Source organism: Quercus lobata, chromosome 12 (genome assembly GCF_001633185.2).
Source record: "Quercus lobata isolate SW786 chromosome 12, ValleyOak3.0 Primary Assembly, whole genome shotgun sequence".
NCBI lineage: Eukaryota > Viridiplantae > Streptophyta > Magnoliopsida > Fagales > Fagaceae > Quercus > Quercus lobata.
Window position 1 is genome coordinate 6,855,844 of NC_044915.1, and position 17,487 is coordinate 6,873,330.

Here is a 17,487-nt window from a genome sequence, read left to right on the forward strand (position 1 = left end):
TGGAACACAAAAAATGATACAAACTATTTATATTCGTAAAAATGAGTTTATATTATGTAAAATAATTATGACAAAAAATTTGTGACATTTAATATGATACTCGAATTAATTTTAAAGAAAATATGGAAATAATATTGATATGGCCAAAAAGGGCATACCAATTAACCAAGTTGCCAAAAAGACTCAAAAAGGTCACCTAACCCCAAGAGATCCAAAGCGGCGCCGTTTGTTGGCGTATAATCCGAAAGTTTGTGAGAAAACAAAGACCCGCCATTGATTAAATAAAAAAATATATAAAAACACACACGCACACACACAGAAAGAGCAAAAGCTTCGAAATCTCTCAAAGCTCTCTCTCTCTCTCTCTCTCTTGTTTCTCTCATTATTCATTACAGAGGCGAATTGTCTAAGGGTAAGCGAAACCCTAACCCTAAAGGTTGATAGAAAACCGCCATGGCTGCTGCTTCACTCACTCTGCCTTATCCTTCTTCTTCTTCGGCTGCTTCGGCTTCTTCTTCTCCTTCGGCTTCGTCCCTGTTCTCTCGCTGCTCTTTCGCCCACAGACGCTTCGACTCTCGCTCCAGAGTTCACGCCTTTAACACCGCCGTAAGCCTCCTCTCTCACACTCTGATTTTGTTTTGATTTTTTAAATGTATTCAAAATGTGAATTGTTGGTTTTTTTTTTTTTTTGGCTTTATTAAATTTCATTTCATATCTAATCGGAAATGATAATAAATTATGAATTTTTATATGTATATACCTGCAATATCAAAGGATTTTCTTCCTCATAGTATTGGAGTTTGGGATAACATTGTCAAGTTTTGAATTTTGAGAATGGGAGCTGAAGCTATGTTACATAGCTGCAAAGCGTTTTTAATTTTCACTTGTGAACAATTATATAAATATTTGGCACGGTGAAACTTTGTTATTGCTGCATTTTTTTTTTTTTTTTTTGGGTGGTGGGGTTGAAATATATGGGTGTTAATTGATATGGCTATAGGCTATAGCTGCAATTTTTTTTCTTAAATAGATATTTTGGAAAGATATAGATGGAATTATAATTGATTATTGATATGGGTGTTTTGTGTTGTGTATTGTGGTAGAAATGTGATCTATCAGAACCATTAAAAAATGTAAATGGGAAGCCAATTGTTCCCATCCTTAACGAGCGGACGCTTCCCAAGTTCTTGGAAACAGCACGCATGGAGAAAACAGTTAACCGGAATAGTACCAGGCTCAAATTGTTTTCTGGCACTGCAAACCCTGCACTTTCTCAGGTAAAGATGCCTTTTTTTTTGTTAATCAAGTAATTTTTAATAAATACTTATGTAAAAGAAATAAAGTAATTTTAATTAATGGAGGGGTAATGGGGCGGGTAAGGGCTTTGTCATCATATTCTAAATTGTCATTTAACAAATAAGTCTATTTACGAGTCATTTAAATGCCTGGATTTTTTTTATTAGTAGTATTTTGGTTTTGCTCTATTGTAATTTTGCCATTTGAGTGGAAGAGTGGACAGTGGTGTATGTTGTTGCCAGAAAATTATCTAAAGATTAGTGTTGGGGTGTGCCCATGGTCTTCAAGGTTTTTAAATTATTTTTGGTAATCATTGGATGACTCATTTGTATCTCATGACATACCATGGAGATTTCCTTTCCTTTTTTTTTTTTTTTTTTAATTTTTATTATTATATTAATATATATATATATATATATATAAATATATATATTCTATTGTATTAGAGGTTAATATGTTTGTTCTTCACAAGCCGTACTTTGTTATGAGCTGAGTTTTTCTTTGCATAGATTTTTTTTTTTTTAGTTTACATCATCTACTCAAGTTATGTTATGCTCTGAATTGCAAACCTGAAACTTTAGTTCTATAATCACTCGGTTATGTGGATTTCTGAAGTTCTATTTGAAATTTAAGAAAATAGTTGGCAAATGTAAGTAAATTTTTTTTTTCCTAAAAATAATAAATCTAGTAAATGGTACAGAAAGCATTAGAATTTACTGTTGTTCCCCAGTCAAGGTCACTTGCCTTGGCAAATATGAACTTTTTTTTTTTGGCTTACAAAAAGTGGGGGAGGGCGGATTTGAACCTAGGTTCTCCTCCATGGAAAAACTAGATAATTTTCGTTGAACTATAAGGCTTTTGGCACAAAAATGGAAGATTATTGGTGATTTTTTAAGACCACAAAATAATCAGAATTTTTTTTTTTTTTTTTCCTGACAATTCACTCCCTGATTTTTTATATCCCAATCACCAAAAGAGGCACTTGGAACTCTCTCAACTTTGGATTTAACGCTGGAAATCCCATTAAATATGGAGTTTTAAACCAATATATTCCTTAGAAACAGAAGTCAGATTTTTCCCTGCTAGAAGTATTCAAAGAGGCTTTCATAAAAAGGAATCTTACATAATTCTTATCAAATTAAGAATTGAAACTTCCTGACAGATGAGAATTGGCTTGGATGGTCAGGATTTTTGAAGTGCCATATGCCTAGATGTCTGTGAGTAATGTGGTTATGATCTTCTTAAAATCTCAATGTCTATGATGGAATTGATCTAAACTTTTATTAGGTAAAGGAGTTATCTGTGATAGATATTCAAAGAAATTCCAGTGCATCAGAATAAGTATCTTGGCTCCTTAAATTTTCAGGGCTTTGTTGGATTTGCATTCTTCTGCATCAAGTCCAAATTTCCAATAATTTTAACTTTGCTTTTGAATGGATGCTATACACCCAAAAAGATGTTGAATGTAAATTTTTTATATACTGTCTTGGAGTATGCTTTTTTATTTTTTTGTTATTCTTCTCTTTTGACTTATTTCAAGCAATATGTATTGTGATTATTGGAATTTTGTGCTTATGTTGCTGACTTTTTAATGTTTACCCCTAGGAAATTGCTTGGTACATGGGCCTGGAACTTGGAAAGATAAAAATAAAGCGATTTGCTGATGGTGAAATTTATGTTCAGTTGCAAGAGAGTGTCAGAGGGTCTGATGTATACCTAATACAGCCTACGTGCCCTCCTGCAAATGAGAATCTCATGGAGCTTTTAATAATGATAGATGCTTGTCGTAGAGCATCAGCCAAAACTATTACTGCCGTGATTCCATATTTTGGATATGCCAGAGCTGACAGGAAGGTAAATTTTAAATTGTGGTGCACTTTAAGTAACTCATCTTAGATAAATTTGTGCTTGGAGCATATATAGAGAAATTGCATACTACAGAGACGATGGAGATCTAGCAGAGGATGTTTGCGAATGATCTCTATCTCAAATGCTACTGGGTGCATGTTTTACTCACCAAGTTTTCAATAAAAGGTGTAAGGTGGAGTGTAAGGTCAAGACCTATTGGGTGCATGTATAACTCACCAAATTTTCAATAAAAGGGGGATACAACCTCAAATCTGGTTTCTTCCCTATGCTATATTGCTTTAGAATTTGAATTGATTGAACATGATGAACTGACATGGTTGGTTCCACCAATCCATCTTAAGAAGATCAATCATTTCATATAAGCATTTGCATCATATTGTGTTCTATTTATGCTGTTAAATTGTCTTCTCCATCTGTAATTTTGCCCCTTTTTTCCCCTTCATTTTTCCTTTTTCCAGACACAAGGGCGTGAATCCATTGCGGCCAAACTAGTTGCAAACCTTATCACAGAAGCAGGTGCACACCGTGTTCTCGCTTGTGACCTTCATTCTGGGCAGTCCATGGGTTACTTTGATATTCCAGTGGATCATGTATATGCTCAGGTAAATCAGTTTGTAGTTGTGATTGTTGACATCCATTGATTTAATGGTCTCTGATACGATTGTTTTCATGTGCACTCTAGCCTGTGATTCTTGATTATCTTGCCAGTAAGACAGTTAGTTCTAAAGATTTAGTAGTGGTTTCCCCTGATGTTGGTGGGGTAGCAAGGGCACGTGCTTTTGCAAAAAAATTGTCTGATGCACCTTTAGCCATTGTAGACAAAAGGCGTCAAGGACACAATGTTGCTGAGGTAATTTCTTCACCAATACTCCATGCCATTATCTCTTTTTAGATTACATGTGCGGTGGCCTTGATCAAACTCTTGATTCTCTAAAGCTAGATGTCTGGGAAGACTCTCTCTTTAATGTGCTATGTCTTTTCACATCCTAAAAACGATGTTTAACATTTACCTTCCAGGTGATGAACCTGATTGGAGATGTAAAAGGAAAAGTTGCAGTTATGATGGATGACATGATTGACACTGCTGGTGAGTCAAGTACTATTGATGCCAAACTCCAATCCTAAGCCTTTTTGCTAATGGAAGATTGAAAAAGTGGAAAATATAAGAAGAAAAAAAAACACAAATGAATTATATTCTTAATACATCTTTAATGGTCAGTTGATGGTTGAAAAAAATCTCAATGGCTAATGATTTTCTCCTTCATTTTCTTGTTTGGTTTGACTTTTTTCCTGTGGGTCAGTTGGCTGTGAATTTTAGCCCCATTTTATCTCTTGAAAAGTTTGTCACTAGGTTTTTTCATAAAGTTTTCTTAATCTTTTATGAAGGTACTTATAAAAAAAGAAAAAAAATGCTTTTAACAAAGGCATGACTGATTAAGTTTTACATTTCCTCCATCCTCCACAGTTTAAATGATGAAGCTGGCCTCCAATTATGTCCTTATGATTGAAGTCATGGATCAAATTCATTTAATTTTCAAACAATTAGTTAATTCTTGCAGATTGTGTTTTTCTCCAATATTAGGTTTCTCAAGGGTTCTGATGTTTCCTATCATAGATATGGCTGTACCCTGGAAAATTATTCCTTTAAAGAAAGCATAGAGCGATTTTTATTTTGAAGCTTATGAAGAGATATAATTGGTAGTATCAGTTTCCTATAAAATTTAATCAATTCATAACCAGTGAATTTTCTGTGTGCTGTAGGGACTATTGCTAAAGGTGCTGCTCTGTTACATGAAGAGGGGGCCAGGGAGGTCTATGCATGCTGCACTCATGCTGTTTTTAGGTATTGAGTCTTTTGACTTCATTTGTAGCATTTGATATTTTCTCATTTCTCTTGACGCTTAGGCCTTGGCGTAAATTTTGTTTACATTTAAATTTCTCTAGATGCTTAGCATTTGTTAACTGCTCTATGAGATGATTTTCAATATTTTGATCAACTTGGAGAACACAATTATTAAGTCAGCTCTCCATAATAAATAAATATAAAAAAAGCCAATTAACTCCTTTTTGCTAAGAATTCCAGAAACTGAATAATTGAGTCTGGCAGTTCTAATTGGGCCTCGTGATGTTTCATACTTCCATCTTTTTTTTAATTGTTATTTTAAGGTTGGGAAAAAAAGAGAACAGAAGTTGCACTGAGTATTCAAAAGGCTGCCAAACCCAAAAAATTTGGTACATAATGACAAAAAGAGAGAGGACTCTCCCCCTAGCATCTGACGGTATTTTTTATTTGAAAATCATAGATGTCAAGAACATTTCTGTGAATGGAATACTTGTAGTTGCTAATTTTGTTTCATTAGAGATGCCAAGAAGTTTTGTTTTTGAACATTAGTTTCTTTCCTCAACTATTAAGTGGAGATTATTGTGATTGAAACATCTCACTGTTAGACCTTTTCTTTTAAAAGTGGGAGAATCTGGAGTTTTAATTGTACATATTTTAACCATGTTTCAAATCATATGACTTTACTTTTTCTTTACAGCCCTCCTGCAATTGAGAGGTTGTCAAGCGGCCTATTTCAAGAGGTGATTATTACAAACACAATCCCAATTGCAGAGAAGAACTACTTCCCCCAGTTGACTGTTCTTTCAGTAGCAAACCTGTTGGGTGAAACTATTTGGCGTGTTCATGATGATTGTTCAGTGAGTAGCATTTTCCAATAGATCCGAATTGGAATTGCCAAAGGAGTCAATTAGCTTAGCCGGTAAAATCTTTTGAGCTGTACCAGATAGCTAGATCAAGTCCTGCTTGCACCAAGGATAAGAAGGATTTGAAGGATAAGAAATTATTACTTATTTTCTGTCGCCCATAAGCCCTGTTCTTACAATGGGCTGAAAAAAGAAAAAGCAAAAGAGCAACAACACAAAAATAAAAAATAAAAAATAAAAAAAAAATGACAAAAAGGAAAAGAAAATAGATTGGAATAGTCAATGTGAGCCTCTCCTTTCATTTTGCACATGGATTCATAGCTGCTCTCTTGTTTTCTACCATTTTTTGGTATAATTCTAGTTCCAATGTTCTCCAATTTGGTTCTTGTTACCTTCCATTGTCATTTTATTGGGTCTATCCCCTGTTTCAAAGGGTATGTTGTACGAATTTAGTGGAGCTTGCTTCTGTAGTAGAAATTTAGAACCAGACAACCAGTTTCTTCAGACTTATAGACCATACAGCTGCTTGAACTTAAAACCCAGAACTGGTTCCTCAGCTGGTTAGCTCACACTCTGACCGACTGGTTAAATTATTCTCTACTGGTGTATTTTTATCCTCCTCCCACATAAAGGTAATTCCCATCTAGGGATAATGCTAAGATGCAAAACTCACCAAAATTCATTTCAGTCTTCAAATTTTGCTTTCGGTCAATTCAGTACTCTAAATTTCAAGTGTTCAATTCAAGGCTTCCACTAACTTCAGATAATGCTCTACTATTTTGCCTCTCTTTTTTCTTTTTCTTTTTTCTCCAGTTTTTTAAATTAAAAAATGCAAAATGCTTATTTTAAAAAAAAATTAAAAATTCCAAAAATGCAGTACATGAATTCGACAAACCGAGTACACAAATAACAAAAATTTTCTTTATATTGATCAAAACCAAAAATGTCATTTGTAAAGGCACAATTTAATTCCAAAGCCCAAATATATGGTCAATGGCCTAAAGAGCCCAAAACAATGAATTTGTTATAGAGTGGGCTTGAAACTGAACTTTCAATGAGTTAGATGGACAATGATCACAGTAGGATAGTTATTATTGGAATGAATAAAGCAAATAGTTTTGAATAAGAAAAATTCTCCTTAGTCAAGTTCAAAGAAGGTCTGTTCTTATATATTTCTCTTAGACTTATACCAAATTACAACTCTTGAGTGTGTAGTGATTTCTCTCTAGATTTTCTAATGATCCCCTTTGCAATGGGGTTCTCCTTTATATTCCCTCCCCTTCTTTCATCTTAACCCTCTACGTATAGGTTAGATTGCTAATCTTCTTGATACTTGTGCCATCAGCACCTTCTTGAAGTCTTTGGGGGTAGATAAGGCTGAAAGTTACTATTCAGGTATCACTTCCACATTAATACTGCTAGGGGGTTAGATACAAAGCATTCAATGCGATGGTAGCAGCCTTTTTCTCAGATATTTCTCAATTCTCATTTGTCTTATCCTTCTCTGATGCTTATAATTCCAAGCACGATTGCTTGTTGCCCTGTTCTTAATGGATGGTTGGACCTTTGACCTCTACTCTACTTAACCGAGGAGGTATTTCTCCTCGGACAACGTCTCTTGCTCATTGTGACCAGACTTCTTCCACGGTTCATCAATCTGTATGCCTTCGCTAATATTTATCTATCCTTGGGCTATTTAACATCCTCGGGCGCTTTGACATCCTTGGGTGCAGCCCACGACCCAATACTTCCACCTAGGCCCTTCATCCCTACAGCATCCAAATACAAAATTCCAAGACACAAATTTAGATCAGAGCACAACGAACAAAGACAAGAGGATCTTGTTCCAACATTCACTATCACATCCACATACAATTTACAAATTCGCTACCCACAAACAATATTTATTCAGGCTTTTTAATTTTAGGGTTCATTTGATTTTTGCTAACAAAATCAGAATAAGAACATATTTGGCTAAAAACCAAACTTAAAAGTCCAAATTAGATCGGAGAGAGAATCCAAGGAAACCTAGATTAGATTGGAGAGAGAGAATCCAAAGAGACCTAGATCAGATTGAAGAGAGCTCATTTGGGTTGTTCATCATCACTAGTCTTTGAAACCAACCAAAAAAAATCCAAACACAATAGCCTAGTCATGGTTTGGAACTCCATTGAGGGTTTAACGAGAAAATGCAGAGAGGGGGAAATTTACCCAATTGAACCAAGCTAAGAGAAAGACGACCACTGCCAAGTAACGACAATGAACAGTGAGGAGCGGGGAGCGGTTGGCCATGAACAAAGCTTGAAAAGGAGCTGCTTGGGTCAGGCCTAAAGAGAGAGAGAGTATGAGAGATTATAGAAAGAAAAGAGAAAGAAGAAGAAGAGAGTGAGAGATTAGAGATTAGGATTTCTATTTTTTAAATTTTTGTTTCTTCAAAAAATAATTTTTAATTTTTTATAATTCTTAGGACTAAATTGATTGAAAGCAACATTAGATAATTGAAAAAAAATATATATGGTAAAACTTAGAGGGTGGGTTTTGCATTTTAGCTTAATAATAAGTATCATCATCCTTGGCATCATGTTGAACATTCTTGACTCAACCATTTAATCTCTTTTGAGTTGGGTGGGTGAAGAGTTTTATCAACTAATAAGAATAAGCATCTAGGGTTCTAAAAAAAATACTTATTTTACACCCTAAAAAGCTATTTTATCTATTTTAATATACCATTTCACAACTCACTTGCATCTCATCTCTTATTTTTCATATTACAACCAACACTATTCATTTATTTATTAATTTATCTCTCTCTCTCTCTCTCTCAAACTAGTGATTCGTCGAAGGTGGTTCAATCTCTTGGTTTGAAATTGGTGGTGATCTGATGGTGGTGCTTCAATTTGATGGTCCAATGAAAAGAGAGGTAGAGACATGTGAGAGTGTGTGCATGAGGAGAGAGAAACAAATTTACAAAAAAAAAGAAAAAAGAAAAAGAAAAAGAACTGCTACAATATGCTCTAAATGTAAAGGTCTACTATAGTGCATATGTACATTTTCTTAAGTATAAGAATCTAGATGTATGGTTTTTTTTTTTTGGGAGTTTAGGGGTTCTTTCATCAGCATATGTTAAAATTTAACCATCCAAAAATTGTCATCGTTTTAAATAGAAAATATATAATAAAAAAATGACATTGCTTTTTAGTGGGTTAGTAGCAAAAATGTGACAAACCATAATAGTGGAGGGTGTAAATTGTAAATAAGGTCATAAACTATAAAAAAATAATTGTCATTTATTTAATAGCAATAAAAATAATTCAAGACATAATGAAAGTGAATTCCTTACCACTTATTATGTCATTTTTAGTTAGCATATCTTAGCAACCATAATAGGAGAACCTATTTTTTACATCTTGTATATCACACATTTCTCTCATCATGGATGACTCCATATATACGGGGCTCACTATTTACGTGAAACAAGGATATACTAATATAGTGCATCAAATGCACTCCCATATAACTTGATGTAAAAAAAAAAAAAAAAAAGGTTTATTTCTCCCCAGAGAGTTAAGATCTATTTGGATTAAGAGGAAAGAGAGGTGCAGTGGAGGGGAGTAGAGTAAAATTGGTTAAAAATAGACTAATTTTAAGCTAACTCTACTCTATTCTTTCTCTACCCTTTTAATTCAAACGGGTCATTAAAGACTCCTAAACAAATCGATTTTATATGAGTTATTGGTTGGGTCAAGCTTTCGATGAAGAAAGAAAGGAAGGAAGAGTTTGTAGGTAAAAGAGGTGATATATGATATGAAGAAGTCTCCTCTAGCTTGTTTTAAAACAAGAAGTTTGGTTATAATAATAATGCAGATGATTTGTCTCTCTCCCTAACCAAAAATTAAAAAAAAAAGAAAAAGAATCTAATATTTTAAACGGGCCTGGTTGCAGAAAGAACATTCTAAACCCAAAACCCAAAAGTGTGAAAACCCAAATGGAAACCCAAAACCGATCGGCCCGTATGCTTGGTATGGAATAAGATTAGGGTTTCAGAGTGACGCAAACACAGCCTTCGTCTCTATAAATTGCCTCTTTGACACCCCTTTCATTCTCACATAGACACCAAGCAGCCTCTGTCTCTCACTAGAATTCTCTAGTTCTGTTTATTTTGGTTTTTCAACGCAGATTTGTGTTGTTGTTGTTGTTTTGAGAAGCTATGATGAAGAACTATCTGTGTACCAGAGACGGTCTCTCAGGAGCTCTGTCTTTGATGGCAAACACAACCCTCTAAGAAGTTCTGAGCTTTCCTTTCCTTTACATTTATTCCTTCTCTCTATGTTTTTACATATTATTATTTGTTATATAAGGTATGGGAGAGTTGAAAGGCGAGGTGATGATAGAAATTCATGTCTGTCAATCCACTGACTGTCATAGTGTGATGACCTCGTGAATCCCGACAGGTTCTGATCGCTTTCTTCTCTCTCTCACTCTTATTATTAAATTCTGGAAACTGGGTTTCTTTGTTTGTTTGTTTTTAAAGTAAAAAAATTATGTTTGTGGTTGGATGGGCATGTGATGAATCTCATTGTAACAAATGGGTAATTTGCGGCTGAAATTTTTTTTATTGATGCTATATCACCTTGGAGAACTGATGCCCTGTTATATTTTGCTTAAAGTTTGTTTGTGGTGTTCTGTTTATTGAGATGTCTATGATCAGAATTTACATAGCTGATTGTTACACATTGTAGCTTGTTTAGTGAAATATTATGGGATTGGGTGGTATTGTTGTGTAATTCCAGTAATTGAAATTGAATCAGATCTTACCCAAACCCATTGGATGTCATCATCATCAGCGTATGTTGGTTCTTTTTGAACTATCATAGCATGGTGGTAAAGGCGTTCATGGGAGAAAGGTTGGAATTTGATTTCATGGAAATTGCTGTTACTGTTTATTAGGAGTGTTTCTTAGGAATCATCTCACAATTCTGTCATCCTAATTCATGGCATCTTACTTGGTCTTACCAAATCACAAAGTTCTGCTAGGTATACACATTTTTGGCACACACATTGCCATAACTTACTTGGGTGTATGACGTCCAAGCAAGTTGTGGCAAAGTGTGTGCCAAAGAGTTTGTCCCTAAACTTTTTGAATCATAAATTTTGAATCATAAATGACAAAGAAAAAGAGTGACTGAAAAATTCGGTGAAAATTTGTGTCAAATTTACATGGCATCAAATTTTATTGAATTTCTCACTTTCTTTTCCCTTTGATGTTAGTGGCAAGTCCATTTGAGTGAAAATTTTTGTGCGTTTTAATGTTGGTCTTGGATTGGATTGTTTTTATACTGTTATTTCCCTTTGGGCAAGTGATGAATCTCAATGTTTTTAATGGGTAATTTGCGTCTGATGTTTCAATTGATGCTATTTCACTTTGGAGAACTGATGCCCCTTTTTGCTTGATACATAATTATTCAAACGTTTGTAATTAGTTTTTAATTATTCACCATATTTTTAGTTAGTACCTTTGTGGTTTAGGTTTCTAAATCACGCACCATGTCATGATGTTGGGTTTGATGTTGATCTCAAGTCTAAAACAAATGATGTTTTTAGTAATTTGAGATGCAATCTGCCCATACGTGATTATGTGTAGTGTATTTTTGAAATCAAAATGAAGGTCTATTGTCATGATGTTGGGTTTGATGTTGATCTTAAGTATAAAACAAATTATGTTTTTAGTAATTTGAGATGCAGTATGCCCATACGTGATTATGTCCAGTGTATTTTAGTAACCAAAATGAAGGTCTACAATCTTGAGTTACTTGATATCATTTGTCCAGTATACATTTATAAGCTCATTTTCTTTAACATGCATTGATGGTAGGACATCCATTCAAAATTTAGGATGGTCTGTTAAATTTATAGACCATGCTGAATTTTGAATGGAGGTCCTACAACCGGTGTATGTTTTATGATTTAAATTTTGGATTTGAGTTATGCAATAGCTAGCACTATATTAAATATCATGCTATTAACTTTTACATCTCATATACATGTGGTATAATTGCATGGTTCAATAGCTACTGGAACTCATAGATTTTCATAGATTCTTAGCAAAAGGTAAAATGCAATGCAACAAGTTGAAAGGAATTTCTTTTTTGAGGAAAATTGGAAGGAAAGAGTTTGTAGAAGATAGACCGAAGGAAAGAGAAATTTGGATTCATCAAAGGATCAATTTTTGCGTGTTTTATCGTTGCTTCACCATGGATTTAAAATATGATGTAGATAGAGTTTGTGGAAGATTTTTGTTGAGAAAGTTTCTAGCAAGTTTAACTTGGGTTAAAAGGAACGAGTTGTGATTTTTTGGGCAAATCTTGTAGACCTGAACTTGGTTTCCTTTGAGCTTGCTTAGGTAAATAACAGGAACCTTAATAGCTTGTTTGGATGGAGGGGGTAAGAGAGTGGAGGAGAAGAGTGGGTTTAATGAAGACATGTGTGGCTGCAAATCTATAAATCCAAGAGATAAAGAGAGTCGATTAGGCACACTACCAAATAATCACAAAGTGAAATGGTCTTTGATATAAAATGGTATTAAAGAAAATTTATTTTTAATGTTTGAAAATAAGTTGTAAAGTGGTACATGGAAGCTATACTTTAAATCCTTAAAAAAAAGGATGGATACATGGATGACACACACAAGTTCACAACATAAAGAGAAACTGACATTTAATTGGCTAATTAATTAATTAACATGGTCGGTTCCAAGTTATGCATGGAAGGTTCAAGTGGAGTACGCCTTATTTTCCCTATTGGATTTGGAGGGGTTGCAAGCTTTTGTAAGATGTTTGTAGTAACTAATGGATCATGGATGTGTCATGCTTTTGTGTTTCCACTAATTATTCAGCAAGTCACCAACTCCTCTAAGCTCGAAAAATCAGTTATTGTTGCCCATACTAAAAATGTAATTATAAAGTTGGACCCTATTAAGTGCCAGGAAATCTGGCCCATAAAAATTAGATTTCTTTAGTTATTTACTATTTATTTTAATTTTATGTTTTCGAAGTAAATAAAAGTTATTAAAATCTTTAAAAGCATATCTAAAATCAAAGGATTTATTCTAAAAATATAATGAAAATATGTCTTCTCAGCACACTAAGAACACACATGTAGTTGGGTCATGATATCTCTGACAAGTTTCGTACGCATATATTACATGTTAACTATGTATTCCGATTGCAATTTTAGCGCTATAAGTGAGATCCATATAGTAAAAAGTTCTGAGAAGGTCATATCCATGAGTTAGGTGTTGACAAACCTACACTTCCTCCTAATTTCTCCTTCATTTCCGGTGAGTACGTTGATGTTCCCCATCTTGACCATAGAATTCGCAAATGCCTTAAAGAAGAGCTCTTGATTAGAGGCATAAGCCCACACCTGCTCTATTATCAACCCCTCATGATCTTCAGTGACCAACACATTATCTGAACCCAACAAACCATTTCCTTGGAGGAGGTTAATGTAGTAGTGGTTATCAAATCTAGCCGGGGTTGTGAAATCAAGTGGTGCAAGCTCATTGTCCCTTCCTGATTTCGGGCATATGGACCGTAGGATTCTTCGGAAGGTTGTATATCTCTTGAAAGGATCATAGTGTTCTTCGGCACTAACATCATACACCCTTTGCCTGAAGCTTACACACCTTGCCTTTCCCACCGTATGGCTACCTGTTGAAATCCCCTTGTAGATTGCAAGGTGTTACAGTTGTTTCACACAAAAGGAATGTAATTTAAATACTTGAGAAAGATTTGCTTGATTCTCAAGAAAGTAACATGACATAAAAGATTTAGTGAAAGCTGTCATCTTTCAATCAATTTTTTCTTGTAATATTTTTCACAAAAGAAAGTAACATGACATAAAATATTTTTCACAATATTTTTCACATTGGTTAATATGATTTGTTATGATTAGAACAACATCACTTTTATTTGGCTTCACTATTGATATTATTTTTATTATCTATAAATTACAATAAATCATATCAACAATTATTGCTATACTTATAATTTTTTTTTGGTTTTTTATATGAGCATCATAACAACTGATATGGCTCCAAATCCTTAACTTTCAATTGAAAGAAAAATGTGATTTTCTAGCTGATTGTAAAATTTTCAGTGTCTCTTAATTTGCCCACACAATTTGTTCTTCATTATGAAAGTGGATGGTCATAAATTACCTGATAAAGCAACCAAGTCCCCCACGTCAAGGCCATGTTGTTTAAAATTGGAAATAAGAGTCTCTAGAGAGGAATTTGGAGCAGGGATTAATTGGTTGGCGCCACTGAAGCTTGCTTCCAGTGAATCTCTCCTGCCTAGCAATACATCCCATCCTGGCCCACCTCTCTATTTAGATAAGCAAATTCAAATTGTTACATTTACAAAAATTATTTGTAATTGTTAGAAACATATATATATATATATATATATATGTGTGTGTGTGTGTGTGTGTGTGTGTGTGTGTGTGACAGTAACATGAAGAAGCAAAATTCAAATTGAAGTTGTGCTGGCTATATCCTTGAGGAAAATTCCAAATTGACCTCCTCCATCAAATTCTAGGCCTTCTCAAGGAATCTAAAATCAAGTAGAATTCTCTTGTATACGTTCGGGAAGCATAAAAGAACAGGAATTCAGATTAGCTAATTAAGGGATGGTCTTATATATGATGAATGTAATAGAGTCTAATGTATGAAAATATATATGATAATGGAGCAAAAATAAAAATAAAAGGTCTGCCTACCAGTGTGTTCCTCTACCACCTAAATAATGGCTAAAAATATGTATATTCTTTTACGCTCAATTTACATTCACTATTTCACAAATATATATATAATTTTGATGTAATAATGTCTATATTTTAACATATAAAAGTGTACTCGAAAAAAGAGGTGTGAAATAGTGGATGTGGGAAAATCAAATCCACTGGCCAGTAGAAATTTTGTTAGGCCATTCAATTTACCTGTAACAATTATCAAGAAAATCCAGTCTATTTAAAGTTTGCAGTTGCATCATTTCTGAAGGATGAGCATCAGCCATCTTAATCATTGATTGAACTCGGACACACATTATCTACTTTTGTAGTATGTACCATGTAGGAGCCATATCATATACCATTTCGGAAGATACCTTTTTAAATGAGAATTGATTCCCATCAAGCTTTCTGACTTGTCTAAAAATAACCCTTTTTTTTTTTTTTTTGGACAAGATTTTCTTAGAAGAATTTCCTCTAATCCATCCATGGCAATTTATTAGATTATTTTTATATATTATTTAAGTAAATTATATCATTCATTAAAAAGATTATATGACTAAAAGTATATGTGAATAATTTTTTTTATTATTACGTTATATGAATAAAAGTATATGGGAATAGTTTTTATTATTATTACGTAGTAGTAGGTTGGAGAAAGTTTCCTCCAAATTGATTTGCAGGTAAAGTTCCCTTTTTTTTTTCTTCTCATGCTTATCATCTTCTAGTGAATCTAGTCTACCTTATACAAAATGGAAACTTAAGAGAAAAAGTAAGACGTACCGATACTACAGCATCACGAGCAACAATGGCTATAATATCAGCGCAAGAAATTGTATAAGGACAAGCCTTTTCCAAAATGTACTTTATCTCATCAATAACCTCAACTCCACGAAGTGAGTTTAGGTTAGGCACAGCTTGCTTTTCACTGATCATGTCCCCATTAGTGTCCAATAGAACTGAAGCATCGCACCCCTAGTAAAACCCAAAAAAAGAAAAGAAAAAAATGAGTAAAAAAATAAAAAAAATAAAGTCATAGAGATGAGAAGTGGAACAACATACTACATGATATATGGGCATCACCGTTTTGGTAAGGAAATTCTTCCACATTTGAGGACAAGAAAGAAAAAGATTTCACCATTCAATATATGAAAAAAGATAATTGGTGGGGGTTAGGTTTACCTAGAGTTGCATCAAAAGTAGGATCAACATTTGAATTTAAATATAGGTCATGGGAATGAAAAGTGAAAGCCCAATAAATCCAATTAATGATGAATATGACTGGATCGTTTAGTTCTATTCAAAGGTCTTTCACGTATATTCTAAAGGTTGGCAGTTCAACTCTTCAAGTACCTCAGGTAAAAGCCAAAGGGGGCAGGAGATATCATATACCGACTCCCAAGTAAAACAGATTTTGCTAATAATAAAGCTCACAATAGAAAGGTAACAAATGTTTCAATAATGTACACGCCATTTTTTTTTTATTGTGGGTTGAAGCCAAAGATATTAATTAAATTTGTAGTCAAATTTTGTCTATAAAGTACAAGAATGCACAAAATAAATTTTACAATTTGTTGAGGTGTAACATTACTTTTATATGTATCACTATACACATCACTTTTATGATATATCAATCACAAATTGTTACGTCAAATATTATGAAGAAACCGTAAAACTTATATTACCATTCATTAGACTTATGGCTTGGCTATACACTATTTGTTAAATAAAATTGTAGCAATAATAGAAACCGTTTCCGTATCTATGGTGTATGGTTTCTCTTCCCTTAAAATTAATAAATAAATATAAGTTTAAATATGCTTTTGGTATTCAATTTATAATGATGATTTTATTTTGGTCTCTATAAAATATTCTGTATCATTTTAGTCGTTACTCTTTTGAAACATGTTTCATTGTCATCCTTATTGTAACCTAACTGACCAAAATTGTTGACATGACAAGATGGTGGATTGATGGTAAGGGAGACCTATGAGATCTTAAGGATTTTAATGGGGTTATGAAAAGATTGCGATTAAGCATCGCCATCATCATCACCCGACACCTCTCTTACTCTCTCTTCTCGGTTTAGATCTCTTGATTTATTTGGTATAACCGTTTCCCTATTTCTCACAAGCTAGCTTCTTGTTTTGGAGGACTTGCATGTCTGCATGGTTTTCGATCTCAGTGAGAGGCAACAGGGTCTTGAAAGTTCTGATTGGCTCATAATGATGGTGGAGCTTGTCAGCTCTATCTGGGTTCTCTGTTGTAAAACAATTGTAGTGTGTGTTGTAATTGTGATTCATGGAAACAAAGAGAGAGAGAGAGAGAGAGAGAGAGAGAGAGAGAGAGAGAGAGAGGCCTAACCAAGACAAAACAATCATGGAAATGTAAGCGAAGCAGCGAGGCAGCCATTCGAGGTTCTTTAGCCACTGCAATCTCGACATTGACTCTCACAATCTCTTCCACCAATGGGCACGTTTCTTTGTAGTAGTCAAGAACAAGTGTCCCATCACCACTCAAGGTTTCAGTACCACACAAAATCAAAATAAGTGCAACCGTCAATAGTCTCATGAGGTCCATCGCAGAAAATGAAAGTGACAGATTTAAGTGTAACATGCAAGAGTATATTGCCTTGTAAGGTTGAATGAGATGCATGGGAACATGAGAGGAATGATGCAGTTACATCTCTATATATATTTACTTGCCAGAGATCTAACAACGATGTTCTACCTTTCAGGTTTCAGCAATTATTATTATTTTTTATGTTTTCTTACCAACTTGTCTGTGTTGAAAATTTCCCATTACTCTTTTGTCAAAGTTTGATGCAAC

General features: G+C 34.0%; 2 protein-coding genes and 4 non-coding genes across 6 annotated transcripts; 5 read left to right on the forward strand and 1 right to left on the reverse strand.

Moving 5' to 3' along the window:
• Positions 1 to 308: 308 nt before the first annotated feature.
• LOC115970951 (ribose-phosphate pyrophosphokinase 1) lies at positions 309 to 6,440 on the forward strand. The gene is made up of 8 exons (XM_031090590.1): positions 309 to 606; positions 1,104 to 1,277; positions 2,902 to 3,150; positions 3,624 to 3,767; positions 3,848 to 4,015; positions 4,183 to 4,252; positions 4,927 to 5,008; positions 5,706 to 6,440. Exons 1-8 carry the CDS (start codon positions 454 to 456, stop codon positions 5,884 to 5,886), a joined length of 1,221 nt encoding a protein of 406 aa, XP_030946450.1. The 5' UTR covers positions 309 to 453; the 3' UTR covers positions 5,887 to 6,440.
• A 3,633-nt stretch (positions 6,441 to 10,073) lies between these two features.
• On the forward strand, positions 10,074 to 10,167 carry LOC115972660. The gene has a single exon (XR_004087521.1). It is a non-coding gene; the product is annotated as a small nucleolar RNA U61 (small nucleolar RNA).
• An 80-nt stretch (positions 10,168 to 10,247) lies between these two features.
• Positions 10,248 to 10,333, forward strand: LOC115972662. The gene has a single exon (XR_004087523.1). It is a non-coding gene; the product is annotated as a small nucleolar RNA snoR14 (small nucleolar RNA).
• A 92-nt stretch (positions 10,334 to 10,425) lies between these two features.
• On the forward strand, positions 10,426 to 10,522 carry LOC115972653. Its single transcript, XR_004087517.1, has one exon. It is a non-coding gene; the product is annotated as a small nucleolar RNA Z101 (small nucleolar RNA).
• Positions 10,523 to 11,219: 697 nt separating this feature from the next.
• LOC115972652 lies at positions 11,220 to 11,313 on the forward strand. Its single transcript, XR_004087516.1, has one exon. It is a non-coding gene; the product is annotated as a small nucleolar RNA Z101 (small nucleolar RNA).
• Positions 11,314 to 12,957: 1,644 nt separating this feature from the next.
• LOC115970952 (peroxidase 20) lies at positions 12,958 to 17,301 on the reverse strand. The gene is made up of 4 exons (XM_031090591.1): positions 17,023 to 17,301; positions 15,442 to 15,633; positions 14,090 to 14,255; positions 12,958 to 13,580 (listed from the first exon to the last, which is right to left on the reverse strand). Exons 1-4 carry the CDS (start codon positions 17,272 to 17,274, stop codon positions 13,159 to 13,161), a joined length of 1,032 nt encoding a protein of 343 aa, XP_030946451.1. The 5' UTR covers positions 17,275 to 17,301; the 3' UTR covers positions 12,958 to 13,158.
• Positions 17,302 to 17,487: the final 186 nt, after the last annotated feature.